Genomic DNA, 27,044 nt, shown 5'->3' with positions numbered 1-27,044 from the left:
AAGAAAGGTCTTCCAAAAATAATCAGTATCTCCCCATCTTCTTCCATGTCTAATACAATGAAATTAATGAGGAAGATAAATTTATCAACTTTCACTAGCACATCCTCTATCACCCTCCTAGGGTATATAAATGACTTATATGCTAATTGAAGGGTAACAGTGGTGGGTTGAACTTCTCATAAGTCAAGTATTTTAAAGATGGAAAATGCATAACAATAATGCTTACTCCTAAATCACATAGTGCTCTCCCACCAAATAATTTTCTTATAACATAAGGAATAGTAAAACTACCATAATCATTAAGCTTTTGAAGGAGTTTCTTCTATAAAATTACACTACAATCTTCAGTGAGAAAAACGATCTCAAAGTCTCCCAACTTCTTTTTTTCCTTTTCATTTTTTTTGTTAAGGATGTCCTTCATAAATTTGGCATAGCTACGAGTCTTTTCTAAGACTTATACAAATGGAATATTGATGGTCAATTTCTTAAAAACCATCAAAAATCTAGATTATTATCTATCTAGGTAGTAAAAGATCCAATAATTGAATTTCCTTCAAGGCAACTCCTTAAACATAGAATTTCCTTCAAGGTAGTAATGGATCCTGGGGGTATGATATTCATGAAAATTCATGAAGGTTCTTAAACCTCAAAGAATAGCCCGAGGCTAATCAAGAGGATGGATGAATTGATCATTTAAAATTTTCTTTAACAAAAAGAAAATCTTTTTATAAATTTTTCAATATCTCAAATAGGCAATTTTATTACTTAATGCGGAAGTGACTTAATTTCACAATAACAAAAAAAAAAATCATAGTTTTCAACCACATAGTTAATCATAGAAAAATAAAGTGAAAAAAACAATAATAACAAATACACCATAATTTATAATATTTTGGTCCAACCTTACCTACATCCACTCCCTATAAACCTCTGTTATAGGTATTGCACTAAATAAGTGTCTCTCCTTTTCTCCCCACAGCAAGGCAGATAAACCCTTATAAAATCACTTTCACCAACCTGGTGCGGCGGAGAACTGAAATCTTTTCATACCCTCTAGGTGACGGTAACGTACCTCAAAGCTTTTTCTTCTTCCAGTAAAAGGCGGAGTATCTTGAATACTTTTTCACCCTTCAGATGACAGTGGAGAACCATGGTCTAATGTTATAGAATGTCTCCTCGAAGCCACCAAAGAATTAAGGTAGAAGCTAGAAGAAGACATGTAAGAACTTTGTTAGAGTAACCTTATGAATCCCTCACAACTCTCTCTCATAAAAAGCTCTCCCTCACTTCTCTCCCAAAGCTCTCCCATACTCCTTCTCTATGCTCCCTCTCAAGGCACTTAGCAGCCAAAAGCTCTTGAACATATCTAAGTGAGAGTTTAAATAGATAGCCTCTTAAAAAGCCCTAAGTTTTAAACTATCATTTAAGATTGTCTAGTACGATTCTACAATCATCATGTATAATTAGTACAAAACATCTCTTTTAGATAGTATTAAAAATTTGTGAGGGGTGTTAAACCCTAAAGAGAGCAATCCCAAAGGCTAAATCTAAGAGGGGGGGTGATGAATTGGTATTTTAAAAAATTCTTTATTGAATAGAAAAATCTTCTTATAACTTGATGTAGAAACGAATTATAACAAAAAGATAAATTTGAGATTTCACCCATGCAATTATCATAAAAATAAATGAAGAAAATAAAGTGCATAAATAATAAAAGGAATGAATCAATGAACACACTAGATTTATAGTGGCTCGATCCAACCTGACTTACGTCCACTCCCTAGAGGCACCCTCCAGGTATTGCACTAAAACCTATTAGTCTCTCCATTTTCTCCCATAATAAGACAGAGAAGCCCTTACAAAATATTTCCATCAAATCGGTGCCGTAGAGGACCAAAACTCCTTTCACATACAGAGAACCTTGACTCATTTTTATCCCTCTGAGAGATAATAGAGAACCATGAATCCCTTTCACCTTCCTTGATGCGGCAGAGTAGACATATCCTTTGACACTAAAGAGATCTTCTTCTCAAAATTTTTCTCAAGAAGAACCTTGAATCTGATGGTACTAAGGTGCATGCTTGTTAGAGCAACCGTATGAAATCCCCTTCACACTCCCTTGAAACTCCCTCCAATGATCTTCTCCCTCACAAACTCTAACCTTTCATCTATTCCTTTCAAGTTTTCTCTTTAAATTTTCTCTAGAATAATGAAGATACAATGGTTACCAAAGTCACTTACAATATCTTTGGAGAAAGCTTAAATAGAGGGCTTTAAAATCCTTAAAAATTTAATTATGTCGATGAAGATTGTATAATATGATCCTGAGATCATCCTATATGATTAGTTTAAAATAGCTCATTCAGCTAGTATGATCAACATTAACCTATACGATTAGTTCAAGTATATGAACAGATCATCCAGTATGATATTGAAATTGTTAAGGATGATTAGTTCAATCGAAATGTAATTCATTCAAAATGAAACCTAGGATGACCAAAATCATCCAGTACGGCCCAGTTCATATAATACGATCATAATATCAAAATTAAGCAGATTCAATTGACTAATTATAGGATCAATTTAGACATAATTTTTATAGATCATTTAGCATGATGTGCATCATCCAGGATGATTAGAATAAAATATAAAAATCAAAATTTTGCATAAATTATAATTGACGGCTATTTTTCAAGATCATAAATGATCATTTTGGATGATCTAAATCCTCTAGTATGATTAGTTAAATGAGCGGATCGTATAGTATGATATAAATCATATAGTATAATTAGTACAAAAATTAAACTTCTAATTTTGACTCAATCTCACTTCCCCTGAGTGTGTGTGTGCATGATTACCAAGCTAGCATACACCTTTACAGGACTTGACGTAACAAATAAAAAATACATCAGTGAATATTATAAAAATCTTTACAATATAACCTATTATACCTAATATTGAGTCTTAAATCTTTGTCAGATGGTGCATGATGTTCCTAAAATATTAGTACACATATAAATAAAAATATATTGCAAATATAAGTAGACATTAGGATATGAGCCATAATATTTTTTATCATCAAAAATATAAATTCATGAGCAATAGTTACAATAAATATGAACTATATTATCTTGTATAAATAATTCAAGAGTTTGTACTGCTCCAGTATGATAGGCGATGATAAATTATCATCTAATGTATTGCTCAGGTTGTACAGTACGAAATTGGGGGGTCATTATGTACGATTAATTAAAAAACTATGGTATTTCATCTTGTATGATAAGCGATGATAAATTATCATCCCATGCATCACTCGGGTCCTACAGTACGATCGTCACCAATCATCCTATTTATTCAAATTGAATTTATTTTGATTTTAAATATTATATGATTTTAATATTATAAGCTAGTTAGTTATTTTTACAATTTTTGGAGGTATCTAAAGACTTTTTGATATGCCTATGTAACTAGTCATTTTCTTGCCACTTGAATCTAATATTTTTTATTATAAACTATTTTTTAAATATTATATTATTTTGAGGACTAAAAAGATGTCAGATGAATGGAGGAGTGTGTTGATTCTTATTTTTAAGAATAAAAGTGATGCTCAAGTGTATGAATAATGGAGGAATTAAGTTAATATGTCATACTTTAACTCAATGGGAGCGAGTTGGAGCATAGGTTACGATGTAATACTAATATTTCTCAAAATCAAATTGGATTCATGCTGTGTATATCTACTATGGAAGATATACATTTATTGAGAGGCTTGATGTAGAAGTATAGAGATAAGGAGGATCTACCTATGCTATTTATTTATTTAGAATAAAACATATGATACATTTTCAAGAGAAGTGCTCTAGAGATTTCTAGAAAAGAAAGAGAGTAATAGTGCTTATATTCAACTCATTAAGGATATGTATGCAGGAGCTATTAATTGTGTTCAAATACAAGGTAATTTTACAAAGTATTTTCCTTGGACTACATTAAGGATCAGCTTTAAACACAGTTGCTCTAGTCATGGATGTGATTACTGGATATTTGCAAGAGGATTTACTATATTGTATTCTTTTTGTTGATGATATTCTTCTTATTGATAAGAATAGAGAGGGGGTTGAAGATAAACTTAAATTGTGGAGATCAACCTTAGAGTCTAAATGTTTTCATTTGAGTAGATTTAAAATTGAATGCATGTAGTGCAATTTTAGTAGTAATAGATCTAGTGGGGGACTGTAACCTTGGGTGATCAAGTCATTAATAAGAGTACATATTTTAGATATCTTTGGTCTATTGTTCAAAGTGATGGTGAAATAGATGGAGATATTATGAGTAGAATTTATGTTAGATGGTTGAATTGGAGGAATGCATTAGGCATATTGTGTGATATAAAAATACCCCTCAAACATAAGAGAAATAAGACGGTGAGGAGACTTGTAATGCTTTACGAGGCATAATGTTGGCCATTAAAAGACAAGCATAAAATCGAGTTAAGTGTTGCAGAGATAAGGATGCTCAGGTGGATGAGTGGCTTCACTCTTAGAGACATAATGCAAAATAGTATATAAGTGAAAAGGTTGGAGTAGCTTCAATGACAAATAAGATTATAAAGAGTTGCCTTAGATGGTTTGTTTACATAAAACATTGGCCTTCTAATGACTCAGTTAGGAGAATTAATGATTTGGCCTATGTTAAGAAAGGTAGAGGTATACCTAAAAATACTTGGTTATAAAATATTAGAAATGATATTTTTACTAGACTTAAATAAAAATTTAATCCTTAATAGAACACAACAGAAAAAAAGGATTAATTAAGCTGACCCCATGTGATGGAATAAAGGCTTGATGTTGTTATTGTTGCATTATATTATTATTTGATAAAATATTATTAGATTATTATTTAAAAAAAGCTTAAATTATTATTTTTATAAATACATCACATTCTCCTTGTGTGAGGGCTTCTTTTAATTTGAAAATTCCAACACATTTTTCATTGTTCTTATTTTCTTTCCAAGCTAATTGTTTTATGGTAAAAATTTAGATTTTCATTCCAAGTGCTCTACATCTTTGCATGATCAATTCCCCGATTTAGAAGTTTGAACACATTTAATCGAACAACTTCCCTTAAATGTCTTGAGTTTATTTTTTTCTCTAAATCTCGCTTTGCTACTCTTTTATTTTTCAACACATTTTTCTTGAAGATTTTTATCTTTAAGTAAAATAATATTTGAGCATATTTTATAGTGAACAAATTTAATATTCCATTTGCAAGTGATGAGATGATTAACAATATATTATAAAATCAACTCAAGTATCTTGATCATTTAACAGTAAGATAATGACATGTATTATCTATGAGTTCGAATCAACCTATTTTTGTCACTAAATCCCCTTGAGGTCCCCCATGTTTTTAGCATGATCTTTTTTTTTTTTAGGTGGAAGCATGATCTATGAACAATATTTGTCGAACCTAGGGGTTTAAATTTAAATTGGCAACAAAATGTTTTGTTTACTTCAATACCATTTATGAATCATAAGATGATTTGAAAGATGTTACTATCACCTATAGACCATATGAAAATTATGAATGGGTTGTAATGTCACCTATGAATCATAGGATAACAAGAATAGGTAATAGTACCACTATAGGTCATAAGGGTGACATGCATGAGTACTAACACAATCGATGGTCATAGGGTTAATAAGTATTCTAAACTGAGTCTAATTTATGAGGTTAAATGACATGTTGATAATTGATAATCAAAATTAATTCGCTACTTCTAAATTTATTATATTCCTCTTAAAATTTATTCAATACGTATTTGTATTTTTGTAATGTCTTGGCACAAAAGCTCGTATGAAAAAGACGCAAAGAGATAGTGGGTTGATTATTTAAAGATTTTTTGTTTAATAAATATTTCTAATATAGTGAAAGTGCTACTAAAATGTCAAAGGCACCAAAAGTATATTATAACTATTTCTATAAATACATTTCTTTCAAAGCGTTATATTTATGATATACATTCTCTCTTCTTCCACTTATATGCATTTTCTTTGAATACTAAAACATGTGAATGTCTTCAAATATAGAAGTAAATCATAATATAGCTCAGTGAACATGTCGTGCTTCTATATTATATTAATAAAATACATTTGGAACAATATGCATTCTTGTTGGAAAATATAAATAACTTTATTTAATAATATTTAAATTTGAAAATAACCATCAATCATATCTTATGCGTGTTTGTGATAATCATATCAGATGCATATATATAATAATTATATCATGTTATATTATTTTATGTAACAAATACAGCCATCAAATGAGACACAATTTAAATAACACTAATTAAGTTACTCCATTTTTCATTTTTTTATAAACTTTTTCAAAAAAATTTATTTCACATGCGTGAGTACATTGTGTCCCCAGCTAGTACTATAAGGAAGCATACTATATCAATCAATCATGCACATGCAAGCATATCTATCTATCCATTTCATTCATCTAGCATCCATTAACTTTATATAATAATATTAAACAAAGCATGCTAATTATCATCTAATCCAAAATGACCAGATATGAGAAAGCTAAATTGTGATCTAACTTGCAATAAAGACTAAATAAGCATATGTTAATATCCTTTAATACATTTAATTTAAAAGAAAATAAAAGCATTACTATAATTTAAAAACGTGAGTACTTGCTTAAATCAAGGCATTGTGGCACTTCACACTTCTTACTCTGACGTTGATAGATTAAACACCTATATGAAATCTTACCGTTAAAATTTAAATGAAATCTTACCGTTCTAATTTCTCTAATTTGATACAATTAAAATTTCATATATTATTGAGTTTTAAAATGTATGCTCTCTCTCTCTCTCTCTTATATATATACACCGAAATTTTAATTTAAAATTAATGAAAAGTTCATAATCTAATTATTATTTTTATTATCTGAAATAAAATTTTCCTTATTATGATACTTAAAATTTACTTAATAAAATTTCATTTTTTAATCTCATAATAATAATACATTAATTATCACTAATCATTTAATCTTATATTATTAATCAATTCTTTAATCTTATAAATTTTCAGTCAAAAAACTAATAAAGAAAGATCATTTCTAATATTTTCTACCCAAATCTTTTTATGTCTACCTCTATCTTTCTTAATATAAATCAAATATAATACATCTTCTTTCATAATCGGGTCATTGAAAAACCATCGTTTTATGTGACCAAACAATCTAAGACGACTTTCTCTAATATTATTTTCCACTGGAGCTACAACAACCTTTGCACATATATTATCATATCGTATACTGTCTCTAAGTGTAAATCCACTCATTTACCAGAGCATCCTCATCTATGCAACACTTAGTATTATGCTTCTCTTTTAATGGCCAACATTCTGCACCATAAAACATTGCAAGTCGCACAATCTTATAGAATTTTCACTTAAATTTGAGAGGGGGCTTTTCTTTCACACAACAAGCCCGATGCATTCCTCCACTTCAACCGTCCAATTTAAATTCTACTAATAATATCTCCATCTATTTTACCATCACTCTGAACAATAGATCAAAGATATCTAAAATGTGTACTCTTATTAATGACTTGATCAACCAAAGTTACAATCCCCCAATAGGTCTATTACCACTAAAATTACACTACATATATTTAATATTAGATCTACTCAAGCGAAATCCTTTAGACTCCCCCACTTCAACCATCCAATTTGAATTCTATTGATAATATCTCCATCTATTTCATCATCACTCTGAACAATAGATCGAAGATATCCAAAATGTGTACCTTATTAATGACTTGATCACCCAAAGTCACAACCCCTCCACTAGATCTATTACTACTAAAATTATACTACATATATTCAATTTTAGATATAGTCAAACAAAATCCTTTAGACTCTAATGTTGACCTCCATAATTCAAGTTTACCCTCAACTCTCTCTCTAGTCTTATCAACAAGAAGAATATCATCAACAAAAAACATACATTAAGATACATCCTCTTGCAAATGTCCAATAAGAGCATACATGACTAATGCAAAAAGATAAGGGTTTAAGGCTTTTCATAAAAAAAAAAAAAAAAAAAAAAAAAAAAAAAAAAAAAAAAAAAAAAAAAAAAAAAAAAAAAAAAAAAAACCGTTTGTAATTTGCACTATATCATTGATTTTCAAAAACTTTTCTATAATAGTTTTTAACCAAATTTATTATAATATGATAGTTATAAGAAATTTCTTATTCTACTTTCTAAAAAAAATTGTAATACTCATAATAATTTTAAGAAAATTACTTCCATCATAACAATTCTATATATTTTTTACAGATATCTGCAATCGTATCAAAAGGATACCATGAAAATAAGCTGTAGCTGCTAGTTGGCTTCTCATTGCAACTTTGGACATAATCTTCACCAGATAACAGTTACAAGCCCTTGTCAACATACAAGTTTCTGCATCTTTAAATGATGAATTATTAAGATACTAACAATTTCATAAATCAAATAAGATTGTAAGATTCTATGCTTAGAAAAAAAAAATCTCTACAAAATGAATTCTCTAAACTGAAAAATGGAGAACACGAAGCTGATAGCAGAACTATATAAAACAATGGCATGATTGAAAACTTCATCATACACAAACTTCTACTGTACATACCATATTGGTTTCTTCAAGTTCCAAAAGGTAAAATGCCTTTTAATTCTTTCTCAGTGATAAACCTGACATGGCAAAAACTTGACGTAGAAAAATGCCATTATCATCAATAGAATCGATCTTCATCACTATGGGAGCGTGTCATAAACTAATAATCTTATATATATATATGAAGTTAGGAGGAGAGTTAAGTGACCTTTGAACATGGTAATATTGGAATGTTTCCTCCAGTCAGAACTGGTGTTAAATTACTCGACTCGCTTTATTTTCTTTCAATTAAACCAACTGTAATAGCTTTAAGCTGCCACTGGAATTTGCAACAACTATCATGTTTGATTTGGTCCTCCAGCAGACACTAGATACGAACTGTCCATTATCATCGCCAGTTTCTTGTCCAGTAATTGGATCAATGGAGCCAAACTTGTGCGAAGTAATAGGCATTGGAAGAGCTTTGTGGTAAGCATAAACCTACAGAGAAAATCAAAATGCGTTAGTTGGGAACTTGATGGCAATAGAGAGGCTTAATGATGATAATAATCTTACGGCAAAAAGGACGCAGAGGTTATTGGAGAAAGCGAATGATAGAATATCAGCTAATAAGATATTTACTTCTTTTTCTGTATTTTTTTTTGGTTGGGGGGCGATATGTCTTAATTATTGTGAACTTTAAGTTACAGAATCTACATAATTAAGCATCGTAGTTATAAACATTTGTATTTAGGTATATAGTTGTGGGCTTTTTATTAAGAGGGTGTTTGGTTAGAGTAAACGTGAATGCAAAGTATAAACTAAATGCATAGCTTTTTTATTTTTTGTTGCTTGTCTGGAAAAAATGTAAAGTGAAAACCTAGTGTATTCCAAATCCCACGCCGCAGACCATTTTTCGTTTAAAAGAAACCCACTCTTTTTGAGTGAAAAAGGAAATCACGCTAGGGGAAAAGAGAGAAGCCCGCGGAACCATCTTCGTCTCTTCATCCTCATTTTTTATTTCAATGCCCTTCACTCTCCAAACTTTAGCAAAGCTTAGGGAATTGAAGAGAAAACAAGCAAAAGCAATGGCGGGTCCAGTCGCTTCGGCACCCGCTTCCGATCGCTTCGGTACAAGAGAAAGCATGCAGGAGAAACACAACCACCAATACTTTGGCTCCGATACCCACTTCTGGGACCTTTAGCAGTCCGGTTGCTTCGACGGTGCTCTTCTCCTCTATGGCATTTGGCTATGTTTTCTCGATATTTCAAGCAGGAGAAGCAATGGCGTCCTCAAGATCTCGGATCTATACCGATGCTTACTAGTTTGGATGATTGAAGAACTGAGAGTAAGCTTTTACTACTTTGGATCTGCATATTGGTTGTTTGTGTTGCTACGTGCATTCGCAAATTAATCATGATTTAAATGTCTCAAGTAGGATTTTACTTTACTATGCATACGCTCAACGAAATAAAATAAAAATTCTTATGCATTAAATTTACAGACAACCAAACAACCTCAAAGTATTTACTTTACACTGTATTTACTTTACACTGCATTTCTTTTTCAGCAAACCAAACAACCCCTAAGCTAAATTATAATTTTTGTAATAATTGAATTTTAGCCTTGTTAATGATGTGGGTCAGGAATTCGATTAACATAGAATAAGAACCATCTTATGCTTGCCAATGCAAGTCATTCAATAACCCTTTCTCATCAACCTTCTCTACCACAAGTAAAGCTATGTCTCCAGTCATCTCACTCAACAACATCAATCTCGCCTATCTCTGAATCCAAAAAAGTTGACAAGGAGATGCTTGCAACTCTACATTATTTTTGAAAGCACGACAATTGCCCAAGAGCTCTGCCCTCCAATGCATCCAGTACCTGACGATGCTCGACATCTGTTGGCTCAAGAAAAATGGTACAAATGCAAGAATCATGTTTTACAGCCGTAGGATTCCACTTCCCTTAAGTCAGATTGAAATTAAACAAATTTCTCCTGAGGGTAATGTCAGGGTTTATAAAACTGGGATCCTTATTTCCTATAAGCGCAAGCACTTATAATTAATTACCCTTCTTACTACGTAAGAGAGAACTCTCGATTAAGGATGAATAACTTTTAGGTAATTTTAATCTCAATTGTAGGAGAAATGGAGATAAACCCGATCAAAATCCCATGGTTCCGTTGTCCCGGGTATACCGTAGTTTTCAGTCTACCAACAATAACAATCATTGAGCGCAGTGTCTATGGAATCTGATTAGCAATCATAAGTTACCTCCTCTCAGGGATCCCGAGTAGACTGAAGTGGTTAAATGTGGGTTTTAATTTTGTTAGTGTTTTGAGATTTACATCTATTAGAATACCCAGAGATTTATTTAGTTTGAGATTTATGACTTCGTTTAGAAGCATAGTTTAAAATTGCGCAATCATCTGCGCAATTCTGGGCAAAATCGCCTCATTACCTAAGAAATTCTGGTTCCTCATGAGGCGTACGCCTCTTCCACTGTGGGCACGCCTCAAGGAAGAAATACGCAATTCCGTGTGAGGTGCACGCCTATATAAACCGGGACCCACACACTTAAGTGAAATAAGTTTCTTCCTCCCCTTTCATACAACCTACCCGAAATCAAGCAGGCAAAAAAACCCGCACGTCCGCTCGGCCTCCCTACCCGCCGCTTCTCCTGCCAGCGCCGCCTCACTCCGGCGAGCTTGAATTGTCCGGCCGCCCTCTAGGAGAAGTCTACAAATGATTTTAGGTATTTTGTTTTACTTCAACAAAAGATTTTTCAAATGAAAGAAAATTTAGGGTTTTAATTTTTTTGAGATTTTTTGTTTTATTTTGCATTTGTGCTTTAGGAAATATGGTAAGGGGCAAGGAGAAGTCTAATACATCATTAAGGCATGATCCTTCTTGGAAGTACAGTGTACAAGTTGATGTAGGAGGCGGCGAGAAGATGTATGTTTATTTAAAATGCAATTTTTGTGATAAAGTGATGAAGGGAGGAGTAACTTGCATGAAGGCACTTATCCGGCTCACATAAGAATGTAGCACCTTGTGCGAATGTTCCGGATAACATGAAGGAATAAATTACAGCTTATATGAAAAAGAGTACGATGACCAAACATTTACAATAGGAGCAATTTGAGGAAAGGGTCGAACATGGTGCTTACTTTGGGAGAAAGAATGGAAAGGGCTCTTCCTTCACTATACATAATAGAGGTGCGCGGAGTCCTATGAACCAATATATGACTACTCCAGGAGAGAATAGAGGACAAGCACAGATGATGCCTGTGGCTGGTACCAGAGAGGGTCGACGGCAGGTTAGCGTGGATATTGGCAGATTTTTTTTTTTGAGAATGCCATACCATTTAATGTTGCGACATCACCGGCCTACTTCAATATGCTGCGGTGTATGGGAGAGGGTTTAAGAAACATTCCATGTACGAGTTGCGAACATGGATTTTAAAGGAGCTGCAGAACACATAACATAACATTGATGAGATTAAATGAACATGGATTGAGACTGGTGTTACCATTATGTCAGATGGGTGGTCTAACATGAAGAGTAGAAACTTGATTAATATCCTTGTCAACAATCCCTACAGGACTGTGTTTATGATGAGGTTAAAAATGCTGAATTCATTTTCAATTTACTAGATGGGGTTGTTGAGGAGATTGGAGAGTAATTGGTTGTTCAGGTAGTGACTGACAATGCTATTGCATACAAAGCAGCTGGTCAGATGTTAATGGAGAAGAGGAAACACCTGTATTGGATCCCCTGCACAGCACACTGCATTGATCTTATATTGGAGGAACTTGGTGATTTACCTCAACATAAGAGTGCTCTTTCAAGGTATAGCAATAATTAAACACCTAAGCAAGAGTTCTAATTTTTTTGATATTTTTAAATTTTTAACATAAAAACTTTAACTACTACGAAGGCAAATAATTGAACTCAACGTGCAACAATGAAATCCTTTTTCTTTCATAGTTTTCACCAAGAAAATATTATGAAAATAAAGTGCAAGCAAAAAATACAAAGCAATAAGAAAAGAGCACACCAGAATTTTATAGTGGTTCAGTCAAACCATGGCCTACGTCTACTCCCCGGAGTCCTCCGTTCCGGGAATTTCACTACAAACTATAGCTATCCTTTTGCCCCCCTCGGCAAGGCGGAGAAGCCCTTACAAGACTCACTTTCACCAACCCGGCGTGGCGGAGTGCCAAGCGCTGTTTTCACTCTCCTGGCGACGGCAGATTACCTTCTCGTTTTTCTCCCTCCTGGAGAAGGCAGAGCACCTTCAAGGTCCCGGATGTAGAAGAGTCTCCCCCTCATAGAGCCTCCCACAAGTTCTTCCCAGGCCACAGGAAGAGCAAGATGCAGCAAGAACGGAGCAACCGTTTGATCTCCCTCACACCTCTTCTCCTTCACCAAGCTAACATTCTCCTTCCTCTCTCAAACCCTAAAAACTTCTCAAGAGCTCTCCCAAGGATTCCCTCTCTAATCACATTCCCCTCTTTTTGTCTCTGTCAAAACATAACAATTTTGACACATAAATCGGGCTCCAAAATTCCTGAAATTTTCGAAGTAGTTGTTACTATCGTATAGTACGATTTCATATCGTACAGTACGATATGTATAATATGCCTTGTCCTGGTACGAAGGTGTACGAACAGTTCAAAATATAATCGTACAGTATGATAATAAATCGTACGGTACGATACTCAACACTACTGCTCGTACAGGACGATAGCCGAGACGAGCAAAAGTCATCTCTGTACATCATATGGTACGATCCACATCGTATAGTACGAATGGTCAAAATCAAGGCATCGTCCAGAACGAATTCCGGGACGATCAAATGTCGTATCTGTTCATCGTATGGTACGATCTACATCGTACAGTACGATGAGGCAAAAACAAGGGATCGTCCAGAACGATCTCTGGGACGATCAGAATTCGTCTCTGTTCATCGTATAGTACGAACGTGTTCGTACAGTACGATTATCAATCAGTAATTAGGCCTTGATTTATTCCACTAATCACGGGTTAATTTAAGTATTTAAAATACGTCATACAGTACGAATTGTTTCGTACAGTACGAACGATTGAGAATAACTTAAGTTAATTTGATGGCTAGGGTTTTGAATTTGTAACATATCGTACAATAAGATTGTATTCGTATAGTACGATCTATTCACAAAAAAACGTTTTGCAAGATCAGATCATACAATGCGAAATAAATTCGTACAGTACGATCACCATAGAAAGAATATCTACATTTTTACTTTTAAAACCCTCCCCCTGTGTGTGCATGGTTGCTCAGACTTACATACATTTTGTGGCCAGACTAAAAATATATATATAAAATTACATTGTTTCAGACTCACACTCCTAATCTAACTAGTCTTGAATCTTCCTGTTGTTGTGATTTTCTTGAAATGTTAGTACTCACAGGCAATAGCAGAAATCAAATGATATTCAATGAATAGATAGTTCAGAAAATCATTATTTGTCATCATCAAAATCTCAAACTCGGAGTCATGGGTTGCAACACCTTGGTATAAGTCCTAAATTTAGTGGATGCCAAGAAGAAATCAGCCATGAATTTTATTTATAATGCAATGGATGAGGTGAAGGAGTTGATTGCACATAATTTGGGAGGAGAGGAGGCAAGTTATAGAGATATTTGGGATATCATTGATGCTCGGTGGGAGGTACAGTTACACCGTCATCTACTTGCAACAACATATTATCTCAATCATCAATTTCATATTCAGAGAGGAAATCCTCAAACCCGAAGGTGAAGCTTGGCTTGTATCATTGCATGGAACGTCTTATACCGGACCAGACCGTTAGGAAGCTTGCAGATTTACAACTTGTTCTATTTCAAAATAAGGAGGGATTTTTTAGTCTGCAAGTAGCAAAATCAACTATTGTCAAATGGTCTCCAAGTATACTTATTTTTTTAAATGCATAACACTTTAATATATTCTGATTATCATTTTTCTTCTTGAAAATAGTTAAATGGTGGATCCAATTTGATGATTCCACCCCTGAGTTGCAGAGTTTTGGGCCTCACTTATTCTTCTTCTGGGTGTGAGCAAAACTGGAGTACATATAATCAAGTGCAAATAAAAAGATGAAATCGACTTTCAACACTTAGAATGAACTCCCTTGTGTATATTATGCACAACAAGAGATTGAGAGAAAAGAGGTTGAGAAATAAGGGATTGAAGGATGATGAGGACCCTTTGGTGTGTGATGACGTGGCATCTAATAATGAGTGGTTCATAAATGATGAGACAGATTTGCCATTATCAGAATTGCAACTAGAAGATCTAAATGTGGATGTCTTGAGGGGCGAAGCAGATCAAGTGGGCACATCCACTAGTACCACACCACACACATCCACTAGCTCTACAGCACAACATCCAAATAAAGGTATTCCACAACTTCTTATATGCTATTACATTATATTTATATCAAGTGAGCAAGTAACATGATAATGATCATTCTTATTGAACATGGAAGAGAAAAGTAAGTCACATTAAAGATGATGAATATATGACATTCATATATACAATTAGAGAAGAAGATTCTCTGGAAGAACCATTTAGTGATGGGATATGATTGGATTATATATGTTAATTCTTATTTGTACTTTGACAGTTTTGATAGACTATAATTTTGTGATTTTGTACATTAAAACATGATTTTATTGCATCTCTTTTCTTAATTTTCACTAATTCCACTTGTCATTTTGATGTTTTTATTGTATGATAGAATCTTGCTATTATTTACATGTTAAAATCCTTAAATTCTCATTTACACAATTCTGCGTCCGTAAGGTTTACGCCTCACACCGCCTTGAGGCTTACGCCTCGCCTCACGGACAAAAAACGCATCGAGGCTTATTTACGAAATTTTAAACCTTGTTTATAAGTAACCCATAAATTTAGTTTAGAGTGGATCTTATGGCTTCTTTAGGAAGTAGCCCAGGGATTTAAATTTAGGTTAGGACTTACGACTTTCGTAGAAAGTAGCCCGGGGATTTAATTTGGAATGGGGCATACTATTCTATTTATGAGTTGCCCAATGATGGGTTTTACAACCTAACTATACAGCGAGGCTGCACGAGAATTTTAATTATTTGGGTAAGATTTATGGCTTCCCTTAGGAAGTAGCCTGAAAAGCGGGTCTTACAACTTAATCCTTTAGACTAAAGATGCCCATAGGTTTAAATTAAATTGTTTGAGGTTTATGATCATTGATATTTATTTAACAATTTTTCTAAAACGTAGGTCTTACGACTTCATTTAGAAGTAGCTTGATAATGAGTCTTACAACCTAACCTTATAGGCTAGGATGCCCAAAGTCTTTAATTACTTGGGTAGGAGATCCTACAATAGCAATTTCATATGTTTTCAACATAGGAATTATAATTATTGTATTTCAAAGCATTATTTAAAGATGAAATTCTCTCTCGAAGCTTTTGCCTTAATTTTTCAATAAGAGTTGTCCTTTTGACTAGATTTGGGTAAGGACTTACGGCCTCTACTAAGGATAGCACAAAGATTTTAGTTAGATAAGTCTTATTGCTTCCTTAGGAGTTGTCTAATAATGAATTTTGCAACTTAGCCTTATAAGCTAAGTGGCCCGAGTTGTGGGTCTTATAACCAAGCCCAATAGATGTCACGACCTGGCCCAGATGCTTGATCTAACGAGGCAGGTATGAAAAGTCAGACGATATTACATTTCCATCAATATAATAATAACTCATCAACATAAACTATTCTATTAACTAAAGAGCCACTAATCACAAAGAAAATTTTAATAAATCTAAAACCAAACTAAACATTTTCATCAGTTATTTTACATGTAGTCATTTGCATCTCGTCTTCTATAGATGAATTCTCTTTCACCCATTACTTTTTCTTTGGGGATTTACCTGGAACATTTAAATTTATGGTTTGAGTTTACTAAGTAAATTCAGTGGGTAATCATTAACAATTAACATAAACATTATAATACAATTTATGAGTTTTGTAAGTCTATTCATTTAACAAGTGGCATACTTTTCTTTAATTTCTATTCATTTTATTTCATACGGTCTATTATGCACATTATAAAATTTCCATTTACATAATAAAAGATTTACTTTAATATACATTCATTTTCCTATTTAATTGTACATGAGCACCGTTTTAATATACCAAATGTACATCCATTTCCATTTTTATTTCCTTTTTCATTTCCATTTCCATTTCTCGTGCACGGATACATTGCTTCCCCAGCCAGTACCATACGGGGGTGACTCCTGTACTTTTCATGTATATCCTTTTTTCTTTTTTATTTATTCTTCATCCCTTCATGTATAATGTGTTTATATATATATATATACTTTTTACTTGCATGTACGAATCATATACATATGTATGATTGCTTTCTAAACTTTACTTTATATTTCTTTGACATACTCATTTATAAATATCCTTTTCATTCACATATTTGTACTCGTACATACCGTTACTTATTTCAGGTAATCATTTCTAACAGTAGAAGAAATCATAAGTCTAAACAATTACATATCTACTTCTTTCAAAATGAAAATAGAAAATGAAATAAAGAAAATTTAAACTTTGGTAAATACCCACTTTAGTTCTTCTTTCAATAATCGTGCAGTTTGGATGTCGTTAACTGTTCACAAGAATATAACAAATTAATTAATGTTAAATCTCAATTTGAATAAGTATTGAATTCAATAAGTATTGAATTTCTTTCATACCTCGTAACAGATTCTCTTTCCTATTGAATTCTTGAAGCACCCAACTCCTTTAACTTGGTCTCTTCTCTTCTAAATTTTCTCAAATTCTAAGAATTTAAACAATATAAATTTTCATAATACTATTATGCTTTAACATAAATGACAAAGAAAAATTATATGAAATATATTTTACTTACAACGAGAGAATCTTCCAAATCCAAAAAAAAAACTTTCTTTCTCCCTCACAAATCTCCTTTCCTCGCTTCCAAATGCCTTCCTTATTATCAAATTAAATGTTTACACTACTTAGAGAAAATATTAGGAACAATTTATAAAATATATGGGAAAACAAACTTTTTCCCTATTTCCTCCCAATTTGTTCTTCTCTTCCACCGTCATTTCTCCCAAACCTTTGCTTCTATAATAATATGAACGAAAAAGAGTTGTTTAATCTTATCCTCTAACACGGTCGCTTGCTTAAAATGGCGTAAGAAAATCTCCCCAAGCCTTCGCGCGAAATCGGCCGTCCGCCCGCCCTTCTTCATTCGCGAAAACCATCCCGACTCCCTCTCTGTTGGGTCGTGAATTAATATAAGGGTTTGGCTGGTTCGGTTGATCAGGTCATCCCAAACCGGTTCATTACAATCTCCGCTCCTAAAAAAAAATTTCGTCCTCGAAATTAAATGAAGTAAAAGGAAACGTACCTTAGTTAAAGAGATGAGGATATTGACTTTTAATTTATGCTTCTTTCTCCCAAGTGGCATCTCTTTCTGATCTATGCTTCCACAAAATCTTCACAAAAGGTATTGCTCTATGCATCAACTGTTTTACATCATAATCCAATATTCATTCAGGTTCCTCAACATATTTCAAATCAGGTTGCAAGTCAATTGATTTGGACTGGATTCTCTTTAAATCATCTGAGACATACTTCCGAAGCACTGATATGTGAAATACATTATGAATTCCTTGCATGTGTCCTGGCAGATTCAATCTATATGCCATATTTCCAATCATTTCAATGATTTCATAGGGACCTATGAATCTTGGGCTCAATTTTCCCGCCTTTCCAAACCTTTGCACACCTTTCATTGGACTGACTTTTAAGAAAACAAATTCCCCTACTTCAAATTCTACTGGTCGGTGCTTTGCATCATAATACTTCAGTTGCCTGTCTTGAACTGCCTTTAGCCTGTCTCTGATCAATCTGATTTTTCTAGTAGCCTCATCTACTAGTTCAATTCCAATTACCTTTCTTTCACTAGTTTCTACCCAACACAAGGGTGTTATGCATTTTCTTCCATAAAGAGCCTCATATGATGCCATTCCAATGCTAGCTTGAAAATTGTTGTTGTAAGAAAATTCAATCAATAGTATATGAGTCTCCCAATTTCCTCCAAAATCTAAAACACATAATCACATTAAATCCTCCAAAGTCTGAATTGTTCTTTCTGATTGCTCATCTATATGTGGATGAAATGCTGTACTGAAAGTTAGTCGCGTGCCCAAAGCTTCCTAAATTTTTTTCCACAATTTAGAATTGAAACGGGCATCTCTGTCTAAAACGATAGATTTTGGAATTTCATACAATCTCACAATTTCATCAACATATAATTTTGCCAACTTCTCCACTAATTTGTTTGTCTGATTGGTAAGAAATGAGCTGATTTCGTTAATCGGTCAAAAATAACCCATATTGCATCTCGACTCTATCTTGACTTGGGTAATCCAATCACAAAATCCATTGCAATGTCTTCCCATTTCCACTCAGGTATAAAGGTTGTAGTTGTCAGTTGGCTTTTGATGTTCTGCTTTAATCATCATACAGGGAATACATTTTGCTACAAATTCTGCAACACTCTTTATTCGTGGCCACCAAAACAATCCTCTAAGTTCCTGATACATCTTTGTACTATCTGGGTGAATTTCATATGTTGAGAGGTGAGCTTCTTGCAATATCTCTTCTCCTAAGCTTCCAACATTTGTAATACAGATATTGTCTTTATATTTTAATAATCCTTCTCCATCCATAACAAAATTCTCTGTCCTGCTTATACTTTCTTTATGATGTTTTGAAATTTCTCATCTTGAGATAATAAATTGAGCACTATATCTTTCAAAGTAGATTTGATCACTAGGTGATTTAAAAACATATCTTTAGTCTCTTTCTGATTGACCACTGAAATATTTAACTTTTTCATATCTTTGATTATCTGCTCCTGCTGGGTGATTAGCCAATTTGCATTTCCAAGAACTTTTCTGTTAAGTGCATCTGCAACTATATTTGCCTTTACAGGATGATACTGTATGTCCAAATTATAATCCTTAATGAGCTCTAACCACCTTCTTTGTCTCAAATTAAGCTCTTTTTCTTTGAAAATGTATTTGAGACTCTTATGATCTGTAAACACTTCACATCTGACCCCATATAGGTAATGTCTCCATATTTTAAGTGCAAAAACTACAACTGCCAATTCTAAATCATGAGTGAGGTAATTTCTTTAATGAATTTTTAGTTGCCTTGAAGTATAAGCCACCACTCTACCATGCTGCATCGGTAGACATCCAAGTCCCTTAAGGAAGCATCACAGAAAATTTGAAACCCTTCTAAACCTGATGGAATTGTCAAAATTGGGACAGTCACTAGACAATTCATTAACTTCTGGAAAGCTCATTCACACTGATCACTCCATTCAAATTTCACTGCTTTCTGAGTTAATCTGGATAACGGCATTGCAATATGAGAAAAACCCTCTATAAACCTCCTGTAATAACCGACAAGTCCTAGAAAACTCCTCACTTCTGAAACTATCGTTAACCTTGGCTAATCTGATATGGCTTGAATTTTATTCTGATCGACTGAAATACCTTTACCATTAATCACATGTCCAAGAAATGTTACAATGCTCAGCTAAAATTCACACTTTAAAAATTTTGCATATAACTTGTTCTCCTTTAATGTCTGCAACACGGCCCATAAATGATTAGAATGGTTCTCTTCTTTTCTTGAATAAATCAGAATATCATCAATAAACACAATCACAAAAATGTTCATAAATGACTTAAAAATTATATTCATTAAATCCATAAATATAGTCGGTGCATTAGTCACTCCAAATGGCATTACTACAAACTCATAGTGGCCATATCTGGTTCTGAAAGCTGTCTTTGCTATATCTTTCTCCTTAATCCGTAACTGATATTATCCATATCTCAAATCAATTTTAGAGAAAACTATAGCTCCTTCTAGTTGATCAAAAAGATCATCAATCTTGGGCAATGGATATTTATTCTTAACAGTAAGCTTATTCAGTTCTCTGTAATCTATGCACATTCTGAAGCTCCAATCTTTCTTCTTTACAAACAGTACTGGAGCTCCCCATGGTGCTGTAATTCTTTGACTGCCATCCTGTAAGGTGCCCTTGCCACTAGTTCTAAACTCGGTATCAATTCAATAGTGAAGTCTATCTCTCTTTCTGATGGAAATCCTGGTAAATCATCAAAAAATAATTATAGATACTCTCTGATTACAGGTATAACTTTCAACTCTTTAACTTCCTTATTTGTATCGTTTACTTGAGCAAGAAAACACTGACATCACTTGGATACAAATTTGTATGCTTTCATATAGGTGATTATTACTGAAGAAACTCCTCTCTCCATAGAATATCTTCTAAGGATATCATGTCAACCATATCAATCAACTTAAATATATTTACAAAAGATTTATAATCTAAATAATGCAGTTAACCATTTCCATTTAAATTGTGATTGCTACTTATACAAATGACAATCTCCATCCAATATTATTTCTCCAAATTTCAAAATTTATGAATTAAATATATTTTTTTAAAATCATTTATGCTAAAGTTTCATGAACAAAAGAAGAGATCAAAATTTTTATGGAATTTCATCTTGAATTTTAGGATAATCGTGCCAATCTGATGTATCATAACCCATCTATTATAAATGTGGGCTTTAAATAATTATTTTGTGAAGAGCGCATCTTACGACACTAAATACCTTTCACAACATTTAATGTATGATAGATAATGCATTTGCTTATGCAAATCAATAGGAAGCCAAAGGGAGAGAGATAGGATAAGCATAATGGTTTAATTGAATTGACTACATGCATATCGCTGCAAACTAGGGGTGTTAATTCGGGTTGACATATCTCATTTTGGTCTAACTCGAAGATGACCCGATCCAAATATGCTTGACCTAAAATCTACCAGTTTATCATAGTGTCAAAATTTTAGACTGGAAATTGCCTAACCCAATCCTAACCCGTTTGACCTATTTATTATATAATAAGTATAATTTGTTTAGATCAACAAGACTCCTGTGATACAAATTCGAGTCGGTTAGCTCGAAAAATAACCCGTTCACTCGAAAAAAATGATAATTAGGTCAATTTTGAGTTTTTGGGTTACGCAGAATCAGACTAAAATAGATGAAGGAATTTCTTGGCTTACTAAACTTTTTAATACTGTTTTGAAGACTCAAATGATGCCATATAGTGGAGATTGAGTGTGTTAATTCCTATTTTTAAAAATAAAGGTGATGCACAGGATTGTGCGAATTATAGAAGAATTAAGTTAATGCGTCATACTTTAAAACTATGGGAGCGAGTTATGGAGCGTAGGTTGTGGCGTGATAATAATGCTTCTCAAAATCATTTTGGATTCATGTCGGGTAGGTCTACTATGGAAAACATAAATTTATTGAGAGGTTTGATGGAGAAATATAGAGAGAATAAGAAGGATGTACATATGCTATTGATTGATTTAGAGAAAACATATGATAAAGTTCCAAGAGAAGTGCTATGGAGAGTTCTTGAAAAGAAAGTAGTAAATAACGCTTATATTCAAATTATTAAAGATATATATATGCATGAGCTACTACTTGTGTTCAAACACAAGGTGGTTTGACCAACTATTTCAGTTGGATTACATCAAGAATCAGCCTTAAGCCCATATCTTTATACTTTAGTCATGGATCTTCTCACTTGACATTTGCAAGAGGATGTACCTTGGTGTATGCTTTTTACTAATGATATTCTTATTGTTGATAAGACTAGAGAGGGAGTTGAATGATGGAGGTCAACCATAGAGTCTAAAGGTTTTCGCTTGAGTAGATGTAAAATTAAATATATGGAGTGTAATTTTAGTAAAAATAGACCTAGTAAGGGGATTGAGACTTTGGACGATCAAGTCATTAATAAGAGTACATGTTTTAGATATCTTGAATATTTTGTTCAGAGTGATGGTGAAATAGATGTGAATATTATCAGCAAAATTCAAGTTGGATGGTTGAAGTGGACGAATGCATCGGGCTTGTTGTGTGATAGAAAAGTCCCCCTCAAACTTAAGGAAAAATTCTATAAGATGGTGGTGAGACCTGCAATGCTTTATGGTGCCGAATGTTGGCCATTAAAAGAGATGCATAATACTAAGTTAAGTATTGCAGAGATGAGGATGCTCAGGTGGATGAGTAGCTTTACCCTTAGAGATAGGATACGAAATGAACACATACGTGAAAAGGTTGGAGTAGCTCCAGTGGAAGATAAGATTAGAGAGAGTCTCCTTAGATGGTTTGGTCTCATTAAATGGAGGCCTTCTGATGACACGGTTAAGAATGTTGTGATATTAGATTTGACTTATATTAAGAAAGGTAGAGGTAGACCTAAAAAGACTTGGTCATAAATATTAGAAACGATCTTTCTTTATTAGATTTAAATGAAAATTTGACTTTTAACAGGGCACAATGGAGAAAAAGGCTTCATGTAGCCGACCCCACATAGTGGGACAAAAGCTTGATGTTGTTGTTGTAAGAAGCATCACATTATTAAAGAATGTTCTAATCATCCCTATAACTGCCAAACATATGCCAAACAAACGGTTGCTGATGATCAAGTCGTCACTTCAACATCTTTTGAAATGGTTCAGCATATAATCATCAAGCCCAAACGGCCTTAGGGCTAAAATTTATAGATCTTTTCTACCTCCTACCTCCAAGTTGGTTTGTGGGTTTTCCTGCATCCGATCACATGACTCATTCATCGCATCTTCAATATTGAACCATATCATGGTTGATCCTCTATTTATATTGTTAAGGGTAGTCAATTGCCTATTAATTTTTATTGAGGCATAAATTATATGATAAAAAAGACAGTCTTCTTAGCTTTGTACTAATATTATTTTAGTATATAAACTAATTGATAATAACTGTGATATTTGATTTTTTTATAATGGCTGCATTATAAAGAATCAGGTGAATTGAACGATACTTGTGAAGGGACCTATAGTTGGACAATGATTTCCCTTCTATTCTTTAATTTACAAGGTTGTCTCATTGTCTTGTACAACAATAAATCAAAATTATGAACTATGGCACAAACATTTAAGTCATCCAAATGATATTATTTTATCTAATTTAATAAACTCAAATCTCTTTGAATAATAAAGATAAATTCTCTTTTATCCTTTTTTATTGCCTAATCTTGTAAAATCAAGAAAAGCAAGCCTCTTCTTTTTTCAATCACATGGTAGTTGTGCTTAAGTTATTTTGACTTGATTAGTCTGGGGTATTACTCATGTTATACCACATACACTTTATATCCTTTGTGGCATTCACTGATGATTACAAGTATACCTAAATTTATTTTCCTCACCATAATTCTAAAGTATTAACTATCCTCCCAACATTACTTTTAAGATCAGATTTTGGGATGAATATCTGTCATGAATTTCATGATTTTCTTCAAAAGATGGGAATTGTTTCCTAGGTATTCTTCCTACGCATTTGATGTTCAAACATTGTTGCTTAAATCTTCTATTCCATTTAAATTTTGGGATGAAGCCTTGGGCATGATAGTCTATTTGACTAAAATATTACCTTGTTCATCTTAAAGTTTGAATCCTATTATTATCATGCTTTCATAAGAGAGATTCCAACTACCATAATATGCATTTTGCTTGTATGTTTAGTTTATCTACCAATCATGTGAATGCAAAAAATATTCTGCTTAATTTGTTAAATGTGCATCATATGTTCATTATTATTCATGAGCCAAAAGATCTTGTATCTCATCATGTTATTTTCTTCAAACATCATTTTCTTCCCTGCTCATCTTGAGCCTTATAAGAGATACATGTTTTTCCTAGCATTGATACCAGTCTTGAAGGATTTAGATCATAATTTGCGCATGAACAAAAATGTCTAATCACCTCTTCAGCCAGACCCGTCATCAAAGCCTGTGCAAATTGATCATCTAGCTGAGCCTTATGGCTGAAAACTTTGGGTCCTCGAGGATACCCATATGAGAAGTTGTCCATTGTCCTACAAATGCTAAAATTATTAACTACAAATTAACTTACTTAATCAAGCTTCACTCTACTTGTATTCTGGATTGCTATAAGGCATATTTAGTTGTTTTTGGCAACAAACAAAAAAATGGGGTTGACGACAAATTTTTTTTTTTTTGCTCATGTACCTAAAATGACAACAATGTAAATGATTAGCTCTATTGTTGCTTCACAAGGATGGATACTCTACTAAATGGATGTTAAAAATACCTTTCTTCATAGTGATCTTGAGGAGGAAATTTATATGATTTTTGTACTTGGCATTTCCTCCTCTTCCTTAAATTTATGTAAAACGAAAGCGCTCTCAATACGGATTGACAAATGAAACATGAGTATGGTTTGATAAGTTTCATGTAGCCTTCTTTTCTTTATCATTAGCCAAGCCAATATTGCTTATCATTATTTCGTTGCAAGACATCTAGTGATATTGATCTTCTCCTGATTTATGTTGATGATATTGTTATCACTAGGGCAAATTTAGCACTCATTACCCATTTGTGTCATCTTTAGGCCACATAAGCATTTTGATGCCTTTACTTATTAGGTTTGAAAGTTGACATTTATGACTATGATATTTTTTGAACCAACACAAGTATTCACATGATCTATTACTTTGGTAGGCTTTCAAAACACTTCTTTCAAGAATACTCCGATAGATTAAAAGTAAAGATAAAGTATCAAAATGAAAAGGGTAATCTTCTCCCTAATCCTTATGCATTTTGAGAGTGGATGATTACTCAACTTGATATTTCCTTCATTGTTCAGCAAGTCCATCAATTTATGCAAACTACCCATCATGATATTTAGCTGTCGTTTGTTGAAGCATTCGATATCTTACTGGGATAATTAATTGTGATTTATTCTTTCCAACTAGTTCTTTACTTTATCCTATAACAGACTATCATGATACCTGACAGTTTGTTACGAGCTGGTGTATGTTTCTTAGTGCCTCTTATTTTTATGAAAAAGTAACAAGAAACCCATCTTGTTTATATTAGGGGTATAAACGAGTCGAGCTAAGCTCCCCTAGACTACGCGTGAGCTTGATTAATTAATTGAGTTCAAATCGGCTAATGAGCAAGCTTCTTCATAATGAAAGAGAAAATAATTGTGATTCAATTAATTATTATAATAAAATTATAAAATAAATAAAAAATTAGAAGATAAATAATAAAAATTCACTTCAAAAAAGAAAATAAGATAGAATTTTTAGATATGTTTAACAACTTTATATTTAAACTCCTGAATTATAATATATTTTATGTATCTTTTATGTTAATATCTTTTAAATGAACCAATTCGCAAACTAACGAGTCGAGCAGAGGCTAGCTAAGCTTGACCCACAAACCATTTATTGAGCCGAGTTCAAACCAGCTCACAAGTCCTCTTGAATCACACCACTAGTTTACATCATCTGCTAAGATTGAATACCAAGCTCCTAAAATTATTTGGCTTTCTGAACTTCTATCTGAACTTGATTTTTTTAAATAAACTCACTCCACACGAATAATCCTAGAGACATTCAAATTATTGCTAATATTGTTTATCATCAAAATTAAAAAATCTTTCAATAGTCATATTATTTCTCTTTCTCATATTTCTACAAACATTCAAATTATTGATATTTTTACGAAAGTAATGACACCACAACAACATCATTGGTTCCTTCTTTAGCAAATTGATTCTTCTTAAACAACAAACATTAATTTGAGGGGAGATATTAGTTGGATATATGCAAGATTATAGCTCATAATTAAGGCTATAAAATATGTAGCATTAAGTAGTATAGAAATAAGTATTTGTTTTTAAGAATCTAATGGTAGGTTCCATATTAGGCTAGATATGATAATTGTAAACACTGAATTTTAGTCTTGCAATTATTTTCTATATTATGATGAGAACCCTCCACATGAGGGCAATGAGTCCAATTGACAAGATGGGGAATTGCATAAGAGGGTCTTTGAGGGCATTCAAATATGTCATAGGGGTTTGTGCATTTTAAACTTGAGGACTTGCATGAGTGGATTGATTGACAATAATTAGTGGAAGGCTTCAAATAGGAAACTCGGATCTTATCCAATCACTATAGCCACCAAAATTCACTTTAAAAGATTGGAATCAATCCCACCCAGATTTTTCAAGTCTAGTTGTGAAAAGTTGATCCCAACAGTCCAAAGTGGATTTGATGGTTGGGATTGGTAACCGAACAAGGTGCAATTACCACAGTAAGGAGCAAAACAAAACACTGCCAAA

General features: G+C 33.0%; 1 protein-coding gene across 9 annotated transcripts in view; it reads right to left on the bottom strand.

Moving 5' to 3' along the window:
* Positions 1–27,044, bottom strand: part of LOC110109695 (protein SUPPRESSOR OF PHYA-105 1) — a 75,192-nt gene that overhangs the window by 10,043 nt on the left and 38,105 nt on the right. For 2 of the 9 annotated variants that reach the window (XM_020840890.2, XM_028691723.1), the window contains exon 9: positions 8,613–9,148. In XM_020840890.2, the coding sequence (XP_020696549.1) occupies positions 8,957–9,148 (192 nt within the window). In that variant the 3' untranslated portion in view covers positions 8,613–8,956. Of the gene's footprint in view, positions 1–8,292; positions 8,485–8,612; positions 9,149–27,044 lie in introns of those variants that run through there. The other 7 variants (XR_002304607.2, XR_002304608.2, XR_002304609.2 and 4 more) reach the window with 7 other exon arrangements.

The sequence above is a fragment of the Dendrobium catenatum genome, unplaced genomic scaffold (genome assembly GCF_001605985.2).
Source record: "Dendrobium catenatum unplaced genomic scaffold, ASM160598v2 original_scaffold_59640, whole genome shotgun sequence".
Lineage (NCBI taxonomy): Eukaryota > Viridiplantae > Streptophyta > Magnoliopsida > Asparagales > Orchidaceae > Dendrobium > Dendrobium catenatum.
The sequence above is the reverse complement of the archived record's forward strand: the minus strand, read 5'-3'. Positions and strand labels throughout refer to the sequence as shown.